Genomic DNA, 11,521 nt, shown 5'->3' with positions numbered 1-11,521 from the left:
AATATTTTTCTCAACGAGACCTGTTGAAATAATATGTGTAGTGGCTAAAGAGGTACTGTCTCCTGCACTATTCAGGTGCAAGGTTAAACAATTCCCTTCAATGTGTGTGTAATTTGCCTCAATGGAAGGAAATTAGCACCTTCACTGAAAGCAGCCATTGAGAAAACAGCACGATATTCTCTCTCCCTCCCTTTTTTCTACTCTCTTTTTCTGCACTTCAGCATTATGAATGTGCTGTACAGTATGTCGTCATTGAACTTGCCTCAATCTGTGATCCATATGGAAAAAGGGTACAGCTTTTGATAATGGAACCCTCATTCAATACAACATATTAATGTCATAAGGAAATACACTGTAATAACATTGCGACAAGGTTATATTTCCTATAGAAATAATTCATAATCGAGTTTTAATGAATTGCATATTCACTGAGACGGGAAATTGTTGTGTGGCACATCAGAACACAGTCTTAAAAAACTTGCATTGATAAAGTTGGATGGATTTCGGAACCAAATTTGAGTACCATTTGTCATGGGCTCAAAGGACCACCAAAGAAGGAAAATGGACACTAGATAGAGTATATTATGATAATCCAGAAACACTCAGCACAGTGCAGTTTGCTTGGACAGGTAGTTAGTATCTGTCAGTCAGTTCCAACAATCTCCAATCTTTTATGGTCCTCATTGTCCCAGAAGCCTGTCTGACTGGTTGATAATCACCCACCCCCTTCCCCCAGTCACACACAGATAAACAGATGGGTCGACAAACCAACCCAGGCCAGTGGATGGTGAACGGGTGACGTCTTCAATGGGTCAGTGAAGAACCAAATGAGATACAGAACAGACAATATTTAATGTCAAATGTTTGTCATTACATACCCATAAAATGTACTTTCCACATTTCTCCACTTAAGAAACAAAGTTGTCTCCTCTGCTAATTCTAATCCGATATGTCCTTAGCATTTCGCAATTTGTAAGCCAAGTTTTTTGCAGTTGCCCCTGTCTTCAGACAGTGTTCTACAGTGCACAGCCATGCCTGATATTGCTGCTTTTATTGTTATCTACTGTAGGTCGCACGCACAGTTGTCAAAGTTCTGTGGTTGGCTAGGCGAAGGATGTGGTTGTTCTGCTGGAGTTTCAGTACTCTTAGGGTCAAGTCCCGCTTGGGTCTTTGTGCTGCTTGGATGAAGTTCTGGTTTCGGTCTCTGTACTGATTTGATGAAGTCCTGGTTGGGCTTTTGTGCTGCTTGAATGAAGTCCTAGTTGGGTCTCTGTGCTGCTTGGATGAAGTCTTGGTTGGGTCTCAGGTCTGATACTGTTTGCTGTGGGTTGATGTGTATGCTGGGTCTTCACAGCCGCCCTACCCAAGACGCCGTGGGGCTCTCTCACACACACTCCACAGTTCTTACCGTGTCCCGCCTTCAGCATCTCCCTGCTGCGCGCCTCCTGTATCCTCTGTATCCTCCACTTGCGCCCCCTGCCTCTGGCACCGTTGCCTGCAGCACTCTTGCCATCCCTCTGTCTCTGTGGCTCGGCGGCATCCTGCGGCTGGCACTGCTGGCCCAAAGAAGTGGCCAGGTCGGAGTGGGATGATGTGCTGTCGATGAGCCTCCTCCCCAGGGCCAGCGGTCTCACAGGCAGGGCCAGGCGCAGGCGCTTCCAGAAGCGAGAGGTGGACAACTCCGACTGGGGTCCCCTCCAGGTGATGGTGGCAGTACTGCGGCGTAGCTGCTTGGCCTCAGTGCAAGAGGCCAGTAGTCTCGGGAGGGGGCTGTAAAGGATGGTGATGATGTGGGCATGGCAGGTGAGCTGGATGAAGAGGCCCAGGCGACACTCCAGCAGGCTGACACTCTTCTCTGTCAGGTAGGTGGGGCTCAGGACCACCAGGAGCCGGCGGCTTGACCGCATACACCTGAGGACAGCCTCCGAAATATCTAGGGGAGAGAGACTCACCTTAGGAACCTACCAGGATGGCACAATGACACTATGGGCAACATTCAATAAAACCGCATTGCGCTATTTAAAGATACACTATGTGCATTTAGTTGCTGACTGTTTACATCAAATGTTGGATTGAATACACAAATGTAAACATGTCTTATCTCATTAAATCACACAAATACTTAATTTTAGGGAAACAAACATACAGTGGGGAGAACAAGTATTTGATACACTGCCGATTTTGCAGGTTTTCCTACTTACAAAGCATGTAGAGGTCTGTAAATTTTTGTCATAGGTACACTTCAACTGTGAGAGACGGAATCTAAAACAAAAATCCAGAAAATCACATTGTATGATTTTTAAGTAATTAATTTGCATTTTATTGCATGACATAAGTATTTGATCACCTACCAACCAGTAAGAATTCCGGCTCTCACAGACCTGTTAGCTTTTCTTTAAGAAGCCCTCCTGTTCTTCACTCATTGCCTGTATTAACTGCACCTGTTTGAACTCGTTACCTGTATAAAAGACACCTGTCCACACACTCAATCAAACAGACTCCAACCTCTCCTCAATGGCCAAGAACAGAGAGCCGTGTAAGGACATCAGGGATAAAATTGTAGACCTGCACAAGGCTGGGATGGGCTACAGGACAATGGGCAAGCAGCTTGGTGAGAAGGCAACAACTTTTGGCGCAATTATTAGAAAATGGAAGAAGTTCAAGATGACGGTCAATCACCCTCAATTTGGGGCTCCATGCAAGATCTCACCTTGTGGGGCATCAATGATCATGAGGAAGGTGAGGGATCAGCCCAGAACTACACGGCAGGACCTGATCAATGACCTGAAGAGAGCTGGGACCACAGTCTCAAAGAAAACCATTAGTAACAACCTACGCCGTCATGGATTAAAATCCTGCAGCGCACGCAAGGTCCCCCTGCTCAAGCCAGCGCATGTCCAGGCCCGTCTGAAGTTTGCCAATGACCATCTGGATGATCCAGAGGAGAAATGGAAGAAGGTCATGTGGTCTGATGAGACAAAAATAAAGCTTTTTGGTCTAAACTCCACTCGCTGTGTTTGGAGGAAGAAGAAGGATGAGTACAACCCCAAGAACACCACCATCCCAACTGTGAAGCATGGAGGTGGAAACATCATTCTTTGTGGATGCTTTTCTGCAAAGGGGACAGGATATCTGCACCGTATTGAGGGGACGGTGGTTGGGGCCATGTATCGCGAGATCTTGGCCAACAACTTCCTTCCCTCAGTAAGAGCATTGAAGATGGGTCGTGGCTGGGTCTTCCAGCATGACAACGACCCGAAACACACAGCCAGGGTAACTAAGGAGTGGCTCCGTAAGAAGCATCTCAAGGTCCTGGAGTGGCCTAGCCAGTCTCCAGACCTGAACCCAATAGAAATCTTTGGAGGGAGCTGAAAGTCCGTATTGCCCAGCGACAGCCCCGAAACCTGAAGGATCTGGAGAAGGTCTGTATGGAAGAGTGTGCCAAAATCCCTGCTGCAGTGTGTGCAAACCTGGTCAAGAACTACAGGAAACATATGATCTCTGTAATTGCAAACAAAGGTTTCTGTACCAAATATTAAGTTCTGCTTTTCTGATGTATCAAATACTTATATCATGCAATAAAATGAAAATGAATTACTTAAAAATCATACAATGTGATTTTCTGGATTTTTGTTTTAGATTCAGTCTCTCACGGTTGAAGTGTACCTATGATAAAAATTACAGACCTCTACATGCTTTGTAAGTAGGAAACACTACCAATTTTGCGGGTTATCAAATACTTGTTCTCCCCACTGTATATGATTTTGCGGGGAGGAGAGGTAGAGGTAGGCTCCTGCCTCTCCTCCCCACTGCTACTAGGCTCCTGCCTCTCCTCCTCACTGCTACTATTTCTGTCTATTTAGAGGATACATTTTGGCTGAAGAGCACCCCTACAGACACAAATTCTGTTTTGCAAAAGCTGTTTTGCTATCACAGACTGTAATATGTTCCGGGATTCTTCCTATGGCATTGAGGTGTACACCACATCACATCAGGCTTCATCAATAAATGCATCGATGACGTCGTCCCCAAAGTGACCATACGTACATACCCCAACCAAAAGCCATGGATTACAGGCAACATCCCCACTGAGCTAAAGGTTAGAGCTGCCGCTTTCAAGGAGCGGGACTCTAACCCGGAAGCTTATAAGAAATCCCATTATGCCCTCTGACGAACCATCAAACAGGCAATGTGTCAATACAGGACTAAGATATAATCATATTACACCGTCTCTGACGCTCGTCGGATGTGGCAGGGCTTGCAAATCATTAGACTACAAAGGGAAGCACAGTTGAGAGCTGCCCAGGGACATTAGCCAACCAGATGAACTTAACTACTCCTTATGCCTTGAATCTATTCTTAACTAAATTATGCCTTGAATCTATTTGATCGTGCCCAGAAACCTGCTCCTTTCAGTTATTATAGCCTTTAGCCGTACCCTTATCCTACTCCTCCTCTGTTCCTCTGGTGATGTAGAGGTTAATCCAGGCCCTGCAGTGCCTAGCTCCACTCGCATTCCCCAGGCTCTCTCATTTGTTGACTTCTGTAACCGTAAAAGCCTTTCATGCATGTTAACATTAGATGCCTCCTCCCTAAGTTTGTTTTATTCACTGCCTTAGCACACTCTGCCAACCCGGATGTCCTAGCCGTGTCTGAATCCTGGCTTAGGAAGACCAACAAAACCCCTGAAATTTCCATTCCTAACTACAACATTGTCCGACAAGATAGAACTGCCAAAGGTGGTGGAGTTGCAATCTACTGCAGAGACAGCCTGCGGTGTTCTGTCTTACTATCCAGGTCTGTGCCCAAACTAAAAATTCACCTTTCCAGAAACAAGTCTCTCACCGTTGCCGCTTGCTATAGACCACCTTCTGCCCCCAGCTGTGCCCTGGACACCATACGTGAATTGATTGACCCCCATCTATCTTCAGAGCTCACCAAAACTGGGACATGCTTAACACCTCGGCTATCCTACAATCTAAGATTGATGCCCTCAATCTCACACAAATTATCAATGAACTTATCAGGAACAACCCCAAATCCGTAAACACGGGCACCCTCATAGATATCATCCTAACCAACCTGCACTCCAAATACACCTCTGCTGTCTTCAATCAGGATCTTAGCGATCACTGCCTCATTGCCTGCGTCTGTAATGGGTCTGCGGTCAAACGACCACCCCTCATCACTGTAAAACGCTCCCTAAAACACTTCAGCCAGCAGGCCTTTCTAATCGACCTGGCCCGGGTATCCTGGAAGGGTAATGACCTCATTCTGTCAGTAGAGGATGCCTGGTAATTCTTTAAAAGTGATTTCCTCACTATCTTAAATAAGCATGCCCCATTCAAAAAAAATTGAACCAGGAACAGATATAGCCCTTGGATCACTCCAGATCTGACTGCCCTTGACCAGCACAAAAACATCCTGTGGCGTACTGCATATAGCCTCCGCGATATGCACCTTTTCAGGGAAGTTAGGAACCAATATACACAGGCAGTTAGGAATGCAAAAGCTAGGTTTTTCACACAGAAATGTGCATCCTGTAGCACAAACAAAGTTCTGGGACACTGTAAAGTCCAAGTCCATGGAGAATAAGAGCACCTTCTCTCAGCAACCCACTGCACTGAGGCTAGGAAACACTGTCACCACCGATAAATCCGTCATAGTTGAGAATTTCAATAAGCATTGTCCTACAGCTGGCCATGTTTTCCACATTTAACATTTACATTTAAGTCATTTAGCAGATGCTCTTATCGTTCACCTTAAGACATCCAGTGGAACAGCCACTTTACAATAGTGCATCTAAATCTTTTAAGGGGGTGGGGGTGAGAAGGATTACTTTATCCTATCCTAGGTATTCCTGAAAGAGGTGGGGTTTCAGGTGTCTCCGGAAGGTGGTGATTGACTCCGCTGTCCTGGCGTCGTGAGGGAGTTTGTTCCACCATTGGGGGGCCAGAGCAGCGAACAGTTTTGACTGGGCTGCGCGGGAACTGTACTTCCTCAGTGGTAGGGAGGCGAGCAGGCCAGAGGTGGATGAACGCAGTGCCCTTGTTTGGGTGTAGGGCCTGATCAGAGCCTGGAGGTACTGAGGTGCCGTTCCCCTCACAGCTCCGTAGGCAAGCACCATGGTCTTGTAGCGGATGCGAGCTTCAACTGGAAGCCAGTGGAGAGAGCGGAGGAGCGGGGTGACGTGAGAGAACTTGGGAAGGTTGAACACCAGACGGGCTGCGGCGTTCTGGATGAGTTGTAGGGGTTTAATGGCACAGGCAGGGAGCCCAGCCAACAGCGAGTTGCAGTAATCCAGACGGGAGATGACAAGTGCCTGGATTAGGACCTGCGCCGCTTCCTGTGTGAGGCAGGGTCGTACTCTGTGGATGTTGTAGAGCATGAACCTACAGGAACGGGCCACCGCCTTGATGTTAGTTGAGAACGACAGGGTGTTGTCCAGGATCACGCCAAGGTTCTTAGCGCTCTGGGAGAAGGACACAATGGAGTTGTCAACCGTGATGGCGAGATCATGGAACGGGCAGTCCTTCCCCGGGAGGAAGAGCAGCTCCGTCTTGCCGAGGTTCAGCTTGAGGTGGTGATCCGTCATCCACACTGATATGTCTGCCAGACATGCAGAGATGTGATTCGCCACCTGGTCATCAGAAGGGGGAAAGGAGAAGATTAATTGTGTGTCGTCTGCATAGCAATGATAGGAGAGACCATGTGAGGTTATGACAGAGCCAAGTGACTTGGTGTATAGCGAGAATAGGAGAGGGCCTAGAACAGAGCCCTGGGGGACGCCAGTGGTGAGAGCGCGTGGTGAGGAGACAGATTCTCGCCACGCCACCTGGTAGGAGCGACCTGTCAGGTAGGACGCAATCCAAGCGTGGGCCGCGCCGGAGATACCCAACTCGGAGAGGGTGGAGAGGAGGATCTGATGGTTCACAGTATCGAAGGCAGCCGATAGGTCTAGAAGGATGAGAGCAGAGGAGAGAGAGTTAGCTTTAGCAGTGCGGAGCGCCTCCGTGATACAGAGAAGAGCAGTCTCAGTTGAATGACTAGTCTTGAAACCTGACTGATTTGGATCAAGAAGGTAATTCTGAGAGAGATAGTGGGAGAGCTGGCCAAGGACGGCACGTTCAAGAGTTTTGGAGAGAAAAGAAAGAAGGGATACTGGTCTGTAGTTGTTGACATCGGAGGGATCGAGTGTAGGTTTTTTCAGAAGGGGTGCAACTCTCGCTCTCTTGAAGACGGAAGGGACGTAGCCAGCGGTCAGGGATGAGTTGATGAGCGAGGTGAGGTAAGGGAGAAGGTCTCCGGAAATGGTCTGGAGAAGAGAGGAGGGGATAGGGTCAAGCGGGCAGGTTGTTGGGCGGCCGGCCGTCACAAGACGCGAGATTTCATCTGGAGAGAGAGGGGAGAAAGAGGTCAGAGTAGGTGGGGCAGTGTGAGCAGAACCAGCGGTGTCGTTTGACTTAGCAAATGAGGATCGGATGTCGTCGACCTTCTTTTCAAAATGGTTGACGAAGTCATCTGCAGAGAGGGAGGAGGGGGGATTCAGGAGGGAGGAGAAGGTGGCAAAGAGTTTCCTAGGGTTAGAGGCAGATGCTTGGAATTTAGAGTGGTAGAAAGTGGCTTTAGCAGCAGAAACAGAAGAGGAAAATGTAGAGAGGAGGGAGTGAAAGGATGCCAGGTCCGCAGGGAGGAGAGTTTTCCTCCATTTCCGCTCGGCTGCCCGGAGCCCTGTTCTGTGAGCTCGCAATGAGTCGTCGAGCCACGGAGCGGGAGGGGAGGACCGAGCCGGCCTGGAGGATAGGGGACATAGAGAGTCAAAGGATGCAGAAAGGGAGGAGAGGAGGGTTGAGGAGGCAGAATCAGGAGATAGGTTGGAGAAGGTTTGAGCAGAGGGAAGAGATGATAGGATGGAAGAGGAGAGAGTAGCGGGGGAGAGAGAGTGAAGGTTGGGACGGCGCGATACCATCCGAGTAGGGGCAGTGTGGGAAGTGTTGGATGAGAGCGAGAGGGAAAAGGATACAAGGTAGTGGTCGGAGACTTGGAGGGGAGTTGCAGTGAGGTTAGTGGAAGAACAGCATCTAGTAAAGATGAGGTCGAGCATATTGCCTGCCTTGTGAGTAGGGGGGGAAGGTGAGAGGGTGAGGTCAAAAGAGGAGAGGAGTGGAAAGAAGGAGGCAGAGAGGAATGAGTCAAAGGTAGACGTGGGGAGGTTAAAGTCGCCCAGAACTGTGAGAGGTGAGCCGTCCTCAGGAAAGGAGCTTATCAAGGCATCAAGCTCATTGATGAACTCTCCGAGGGAACCTGGAGGGCGATAAATGATAAGGATGTTAAGCTTGAAAGGGCTGGTAACTGTGACAGCATGGAATTCAAAGGAGGCGATAGACAGATGGGTAAGGGGAGAAAGAGAGAATGACCACTTGGGAGAGATGAGGATCCCGGTGCCACCACCCCGCTGACCAGAAGCTCTCGGGGTGTGCGAGAACACGTGGGCGGACGAAGAGAGAGCAGTAGGAGTAGCAGTGTTATCTGTGGTGATCCATGTTTCCGTCAGTGCCAAGAAGTCGAGGGACTGGAGGGAGGCATAGGCTGAGATGAACTCTGCCTTGTTGGCCGCAGATCGGCAGTTCCAGAGGCTACCGGAGACCTGGAACTCCACGTGGGTCGTGCGCGCTGGGACCACCAGATTAGGGTGGCCGCGGCCACGCGGTGTGGAGCGTTTGTATGGTCTGTGCAGAGAGGAGAGAACAGGGATAGACAGACACATAGTTGACAGGCTACAGAAGAAGCTACGCTAATGCAAAGGAGATTGGAATGACAAGTGGACTACACGTCTCGAATGTTCAGAAAGTTAAGCTTACGTAGCAAGAATCTTATTGACTAAAATGATTAAAATGATACAGTACTGCTGAAGTAGGCTGCGTTGCTGGCGGTGGCTGCGTTGTTGACTTTGTAGGCTAGCTGGCAGTGGCTGCGTTGTTGGCACTACACTAATCAAGTCGTTCCGTTGAGTGTGATAGTTTCAACAGTGCTGCTATTCGGGGGCTAGCTGGCTAGCTAGCAGTGTTGATTACGTTACGTTGCGTTAAAAGAACGACAATAGCTGGCTAGCTAACCTAGAAAAACGCTCTAGACTACACAATTATCTTTGATACAAAGACGGCTATGTAGCTAGCTATGTAGCTAGCTACGATCAAACAAATCAAACCGTTGTACTGTAATGAAATGAAATGAAAATGTGATACTACCTGTGGAGCGAATGCGACCGGGTTGTTGAGTGAGGAAGTTCTATTCGGTAGACGTTGGCTAGCTGTTGGCTAGCTAGCAGTGTCTCCTACGTTAAGGACCACAAATAGCTGGCTAGCTAACCTCGGTAAATTAAGATAATCACTCTAAGACTACACACTCTAAACTACACAATTATCTTGGATACGAAGACAGCAAAGACAACTATGTAGCTAGCTAACACTACACTAATCAAGTCGTTCAGTTGAGTGTAATAGTTTTACAGTGCTGCTATTCGGAAGACGGTGGACGTTTGCTAGCTGGCTAGCTGCTGGGCAGATAGCAGTGTAGACTACGTTAGGACGACGAAATACGATAATTACGCAATTATCTTTGATACAAAGACGGCTATGTAGCTAGCTAAGAAGAAATTGCTAAGATTAGACAAATCAAACCGTTGTACTATAATGAAATGTAATGAAATGTAATGAAAAGTTATACTACCTGCAGACCGAAGCGCTCGGATGCGACCGCTCGCTCCAACCCGGAAGTAACTACGTTCCACCTGACTACCCCTACCCCGGTCAACAGCCCTACGCCCCCCACAGCAACTTGCCTCCCCCATTTCTCCTTCACCCAAATCCAGATAGCTGATGGTCTGAAAGAGCTGCAAAATCTGGTGCCCTACAAATCAGCCGGCTAGACAATCTGAACCCTCTGTGTCTAAAAATGCCCTGAAATTGGTGCAACTCCTATTATTAGCCTGTTCAACCTCCTTTTCGTGTCGTCTGAGATCCCCAAAGACTGGAAAGCTGCCGCGATCATCCCCCTCTTCAAAGGGGGAGACACTCTAGACCCAAACTGCTACAGACCTATTTCTATCCTACCCTGCCTTTCTAAGGTCTTCGAAAGTCAAGTTTACAAACAGATCACCAATCATTTCGAATACCATCAAACCTTCTCCGCAATGCAATCTGGTTTCCGAGTTGTTCATGGGTGCACCTCAGCCACGATCAAGATCCTAAACGATATCATAACCGCCATCGATAAGAGATATTACTGTGCAGCTGTATTCATCGACCTGGCCAAGGCTTTCGACTCTGTCAATCACCACATTCTTATTGGCAGACTCAACAGCCTTGGTTTCTCTAATGACTGCCTCGCCTGGTTCAACAACTACTTCTCAAACAGAGTTCAGTGTGTCAAATCGGAGAGCCTGTTGTCCGGACCTCTGGCAGTCTCTATGGGGGTACCACAGGTTCAATCCTCGGGCCGACTCTTTTCTCTGTATACATCAATGTTGTCGTTCTTGCTGCTGGTGATTCTTTGATCCACCTCTATGCAGATGACACCATTCTGTATACTTCTGGCCCTTCTTTGGACACTGTGTTAACTAACCTCTAGACGGGCTTCAATGCCAACTCTCCTTCCGTGGCCTCCAACTGCTCTTAAATATAAGTAAAACTAAATGCATGCTCTTCAACCGATCGCTACCCACACCTGCCCGCCCGTCCAGCATCACTACTCTGGACGGTTCTGACTTAGTATATGTGAACTACAAATACCTAGGTGTCTGGTTAGACTGTAAACTCTCCTTCCAGGCTCACATTAAGCATCTCCAATCCAAAATTAAATCTAGATTTGGCTTCTTATTTCGCAACAAAGCATCCTTCACTCATGCTGCCAAACAAACCCTCGTAAAACTGACTAACCTACCGATCCTTGACTTCGGCGATGTCATTTACAAAATAGCCTCCAACAATCTACTCAGCAAATTGGATGCAGTCTATCACAGTGTCATCCGTTTTGTCAACAAAGCCCCATATACTACCCACCACTGCGACCTGTACACTTTCGTTGGCTGGCCCTTGCTTCATATTCGCCGCCAAACCCACTGGCTCCAGGTCACCTATAAGTCTTTGCTAGCTAAAGCCCCGCCTTTTCTCAGCTCACTGGTCACCATAGCAGCACCCACCCGTAGCACGTGCTCCAGCAGGTATATTTCACTGGTCACCCCCAAAGCCAATTCATCTTTTGGCCGTCTTTCCTTCCAGTTCTCTGCTGCCAATGACTGGAACGAACTGCAAAAATCACTGAAGCTGGAGACACATATCTCCCTCGCTAGCTTTAAGCACCAGCTGTCAGAGCAGCTCACAGATCACTGCACCTGTACATAGCTCATCTGTAAATAGCCCATCCAACTACCTCATCACCATACTGTCATTTATTTTGCTCCTTTGCACCCCAGTATCTCTACTTGCACACTCATCTTCTACACATCTATCACTCCAGTGTT

At 48.1% G+C, this 11,521-nt stretch overlaps 1 protein-coding gene across 1 annotated transcript; it reads right to left on the bottom strand.

Moving 5' to 3' along the window:
* Nucleotides 1–1,070: 1,070 nt before the first annotated feature.
* Nucleotides 1,071–2,308, bottom strand: LOC115106771 (uncharacterized). The gene has a single exon (XM_029629839.2). It carries the CDS (start codon nt 1,905–1,907, stop codon nt 1,152–1,154), a length of 756 nt encoding a protein of 251 aa, XP_029485699.1. The 5' UTR covers nt 1,908–2,308; the 3' UTR covers nt 1,071–1,151.
* Between the last annotated feature and the right edge of the window lie 9,213 nt (nt 2,309–11,521).

Source organism: Oncorhynchus nerka, linkage group LG23 (assembly GCF_034236695.1).
Source record: "Oncorhynchus nerka isolate Pitt River linkage group LG23, Oner_Uvic_2.0, whole genome shotgun sequence".
Lineage (NCBI taxonomy): Eukaryota > Metazoa > Chordata > Actinopteri > Salmoniformes > Salmonidae > Oncorhynchus > Oncorhynchus nerka.
The sequence above is the reverse complement of the archived record's forward strand: the minus strand, read 5'-3'. Positions and strand labels throughout refer to the sequence as shown.

Coding starts and splice junctions, on each gene's coding strand:
- LOC115106771 (XM_029629839.2), bottom strand. CDS start 1,907: ATGCGGTCAAGCCGCCGGCTCCTGGTGGTCCTGAGCCCCACCTACCTG.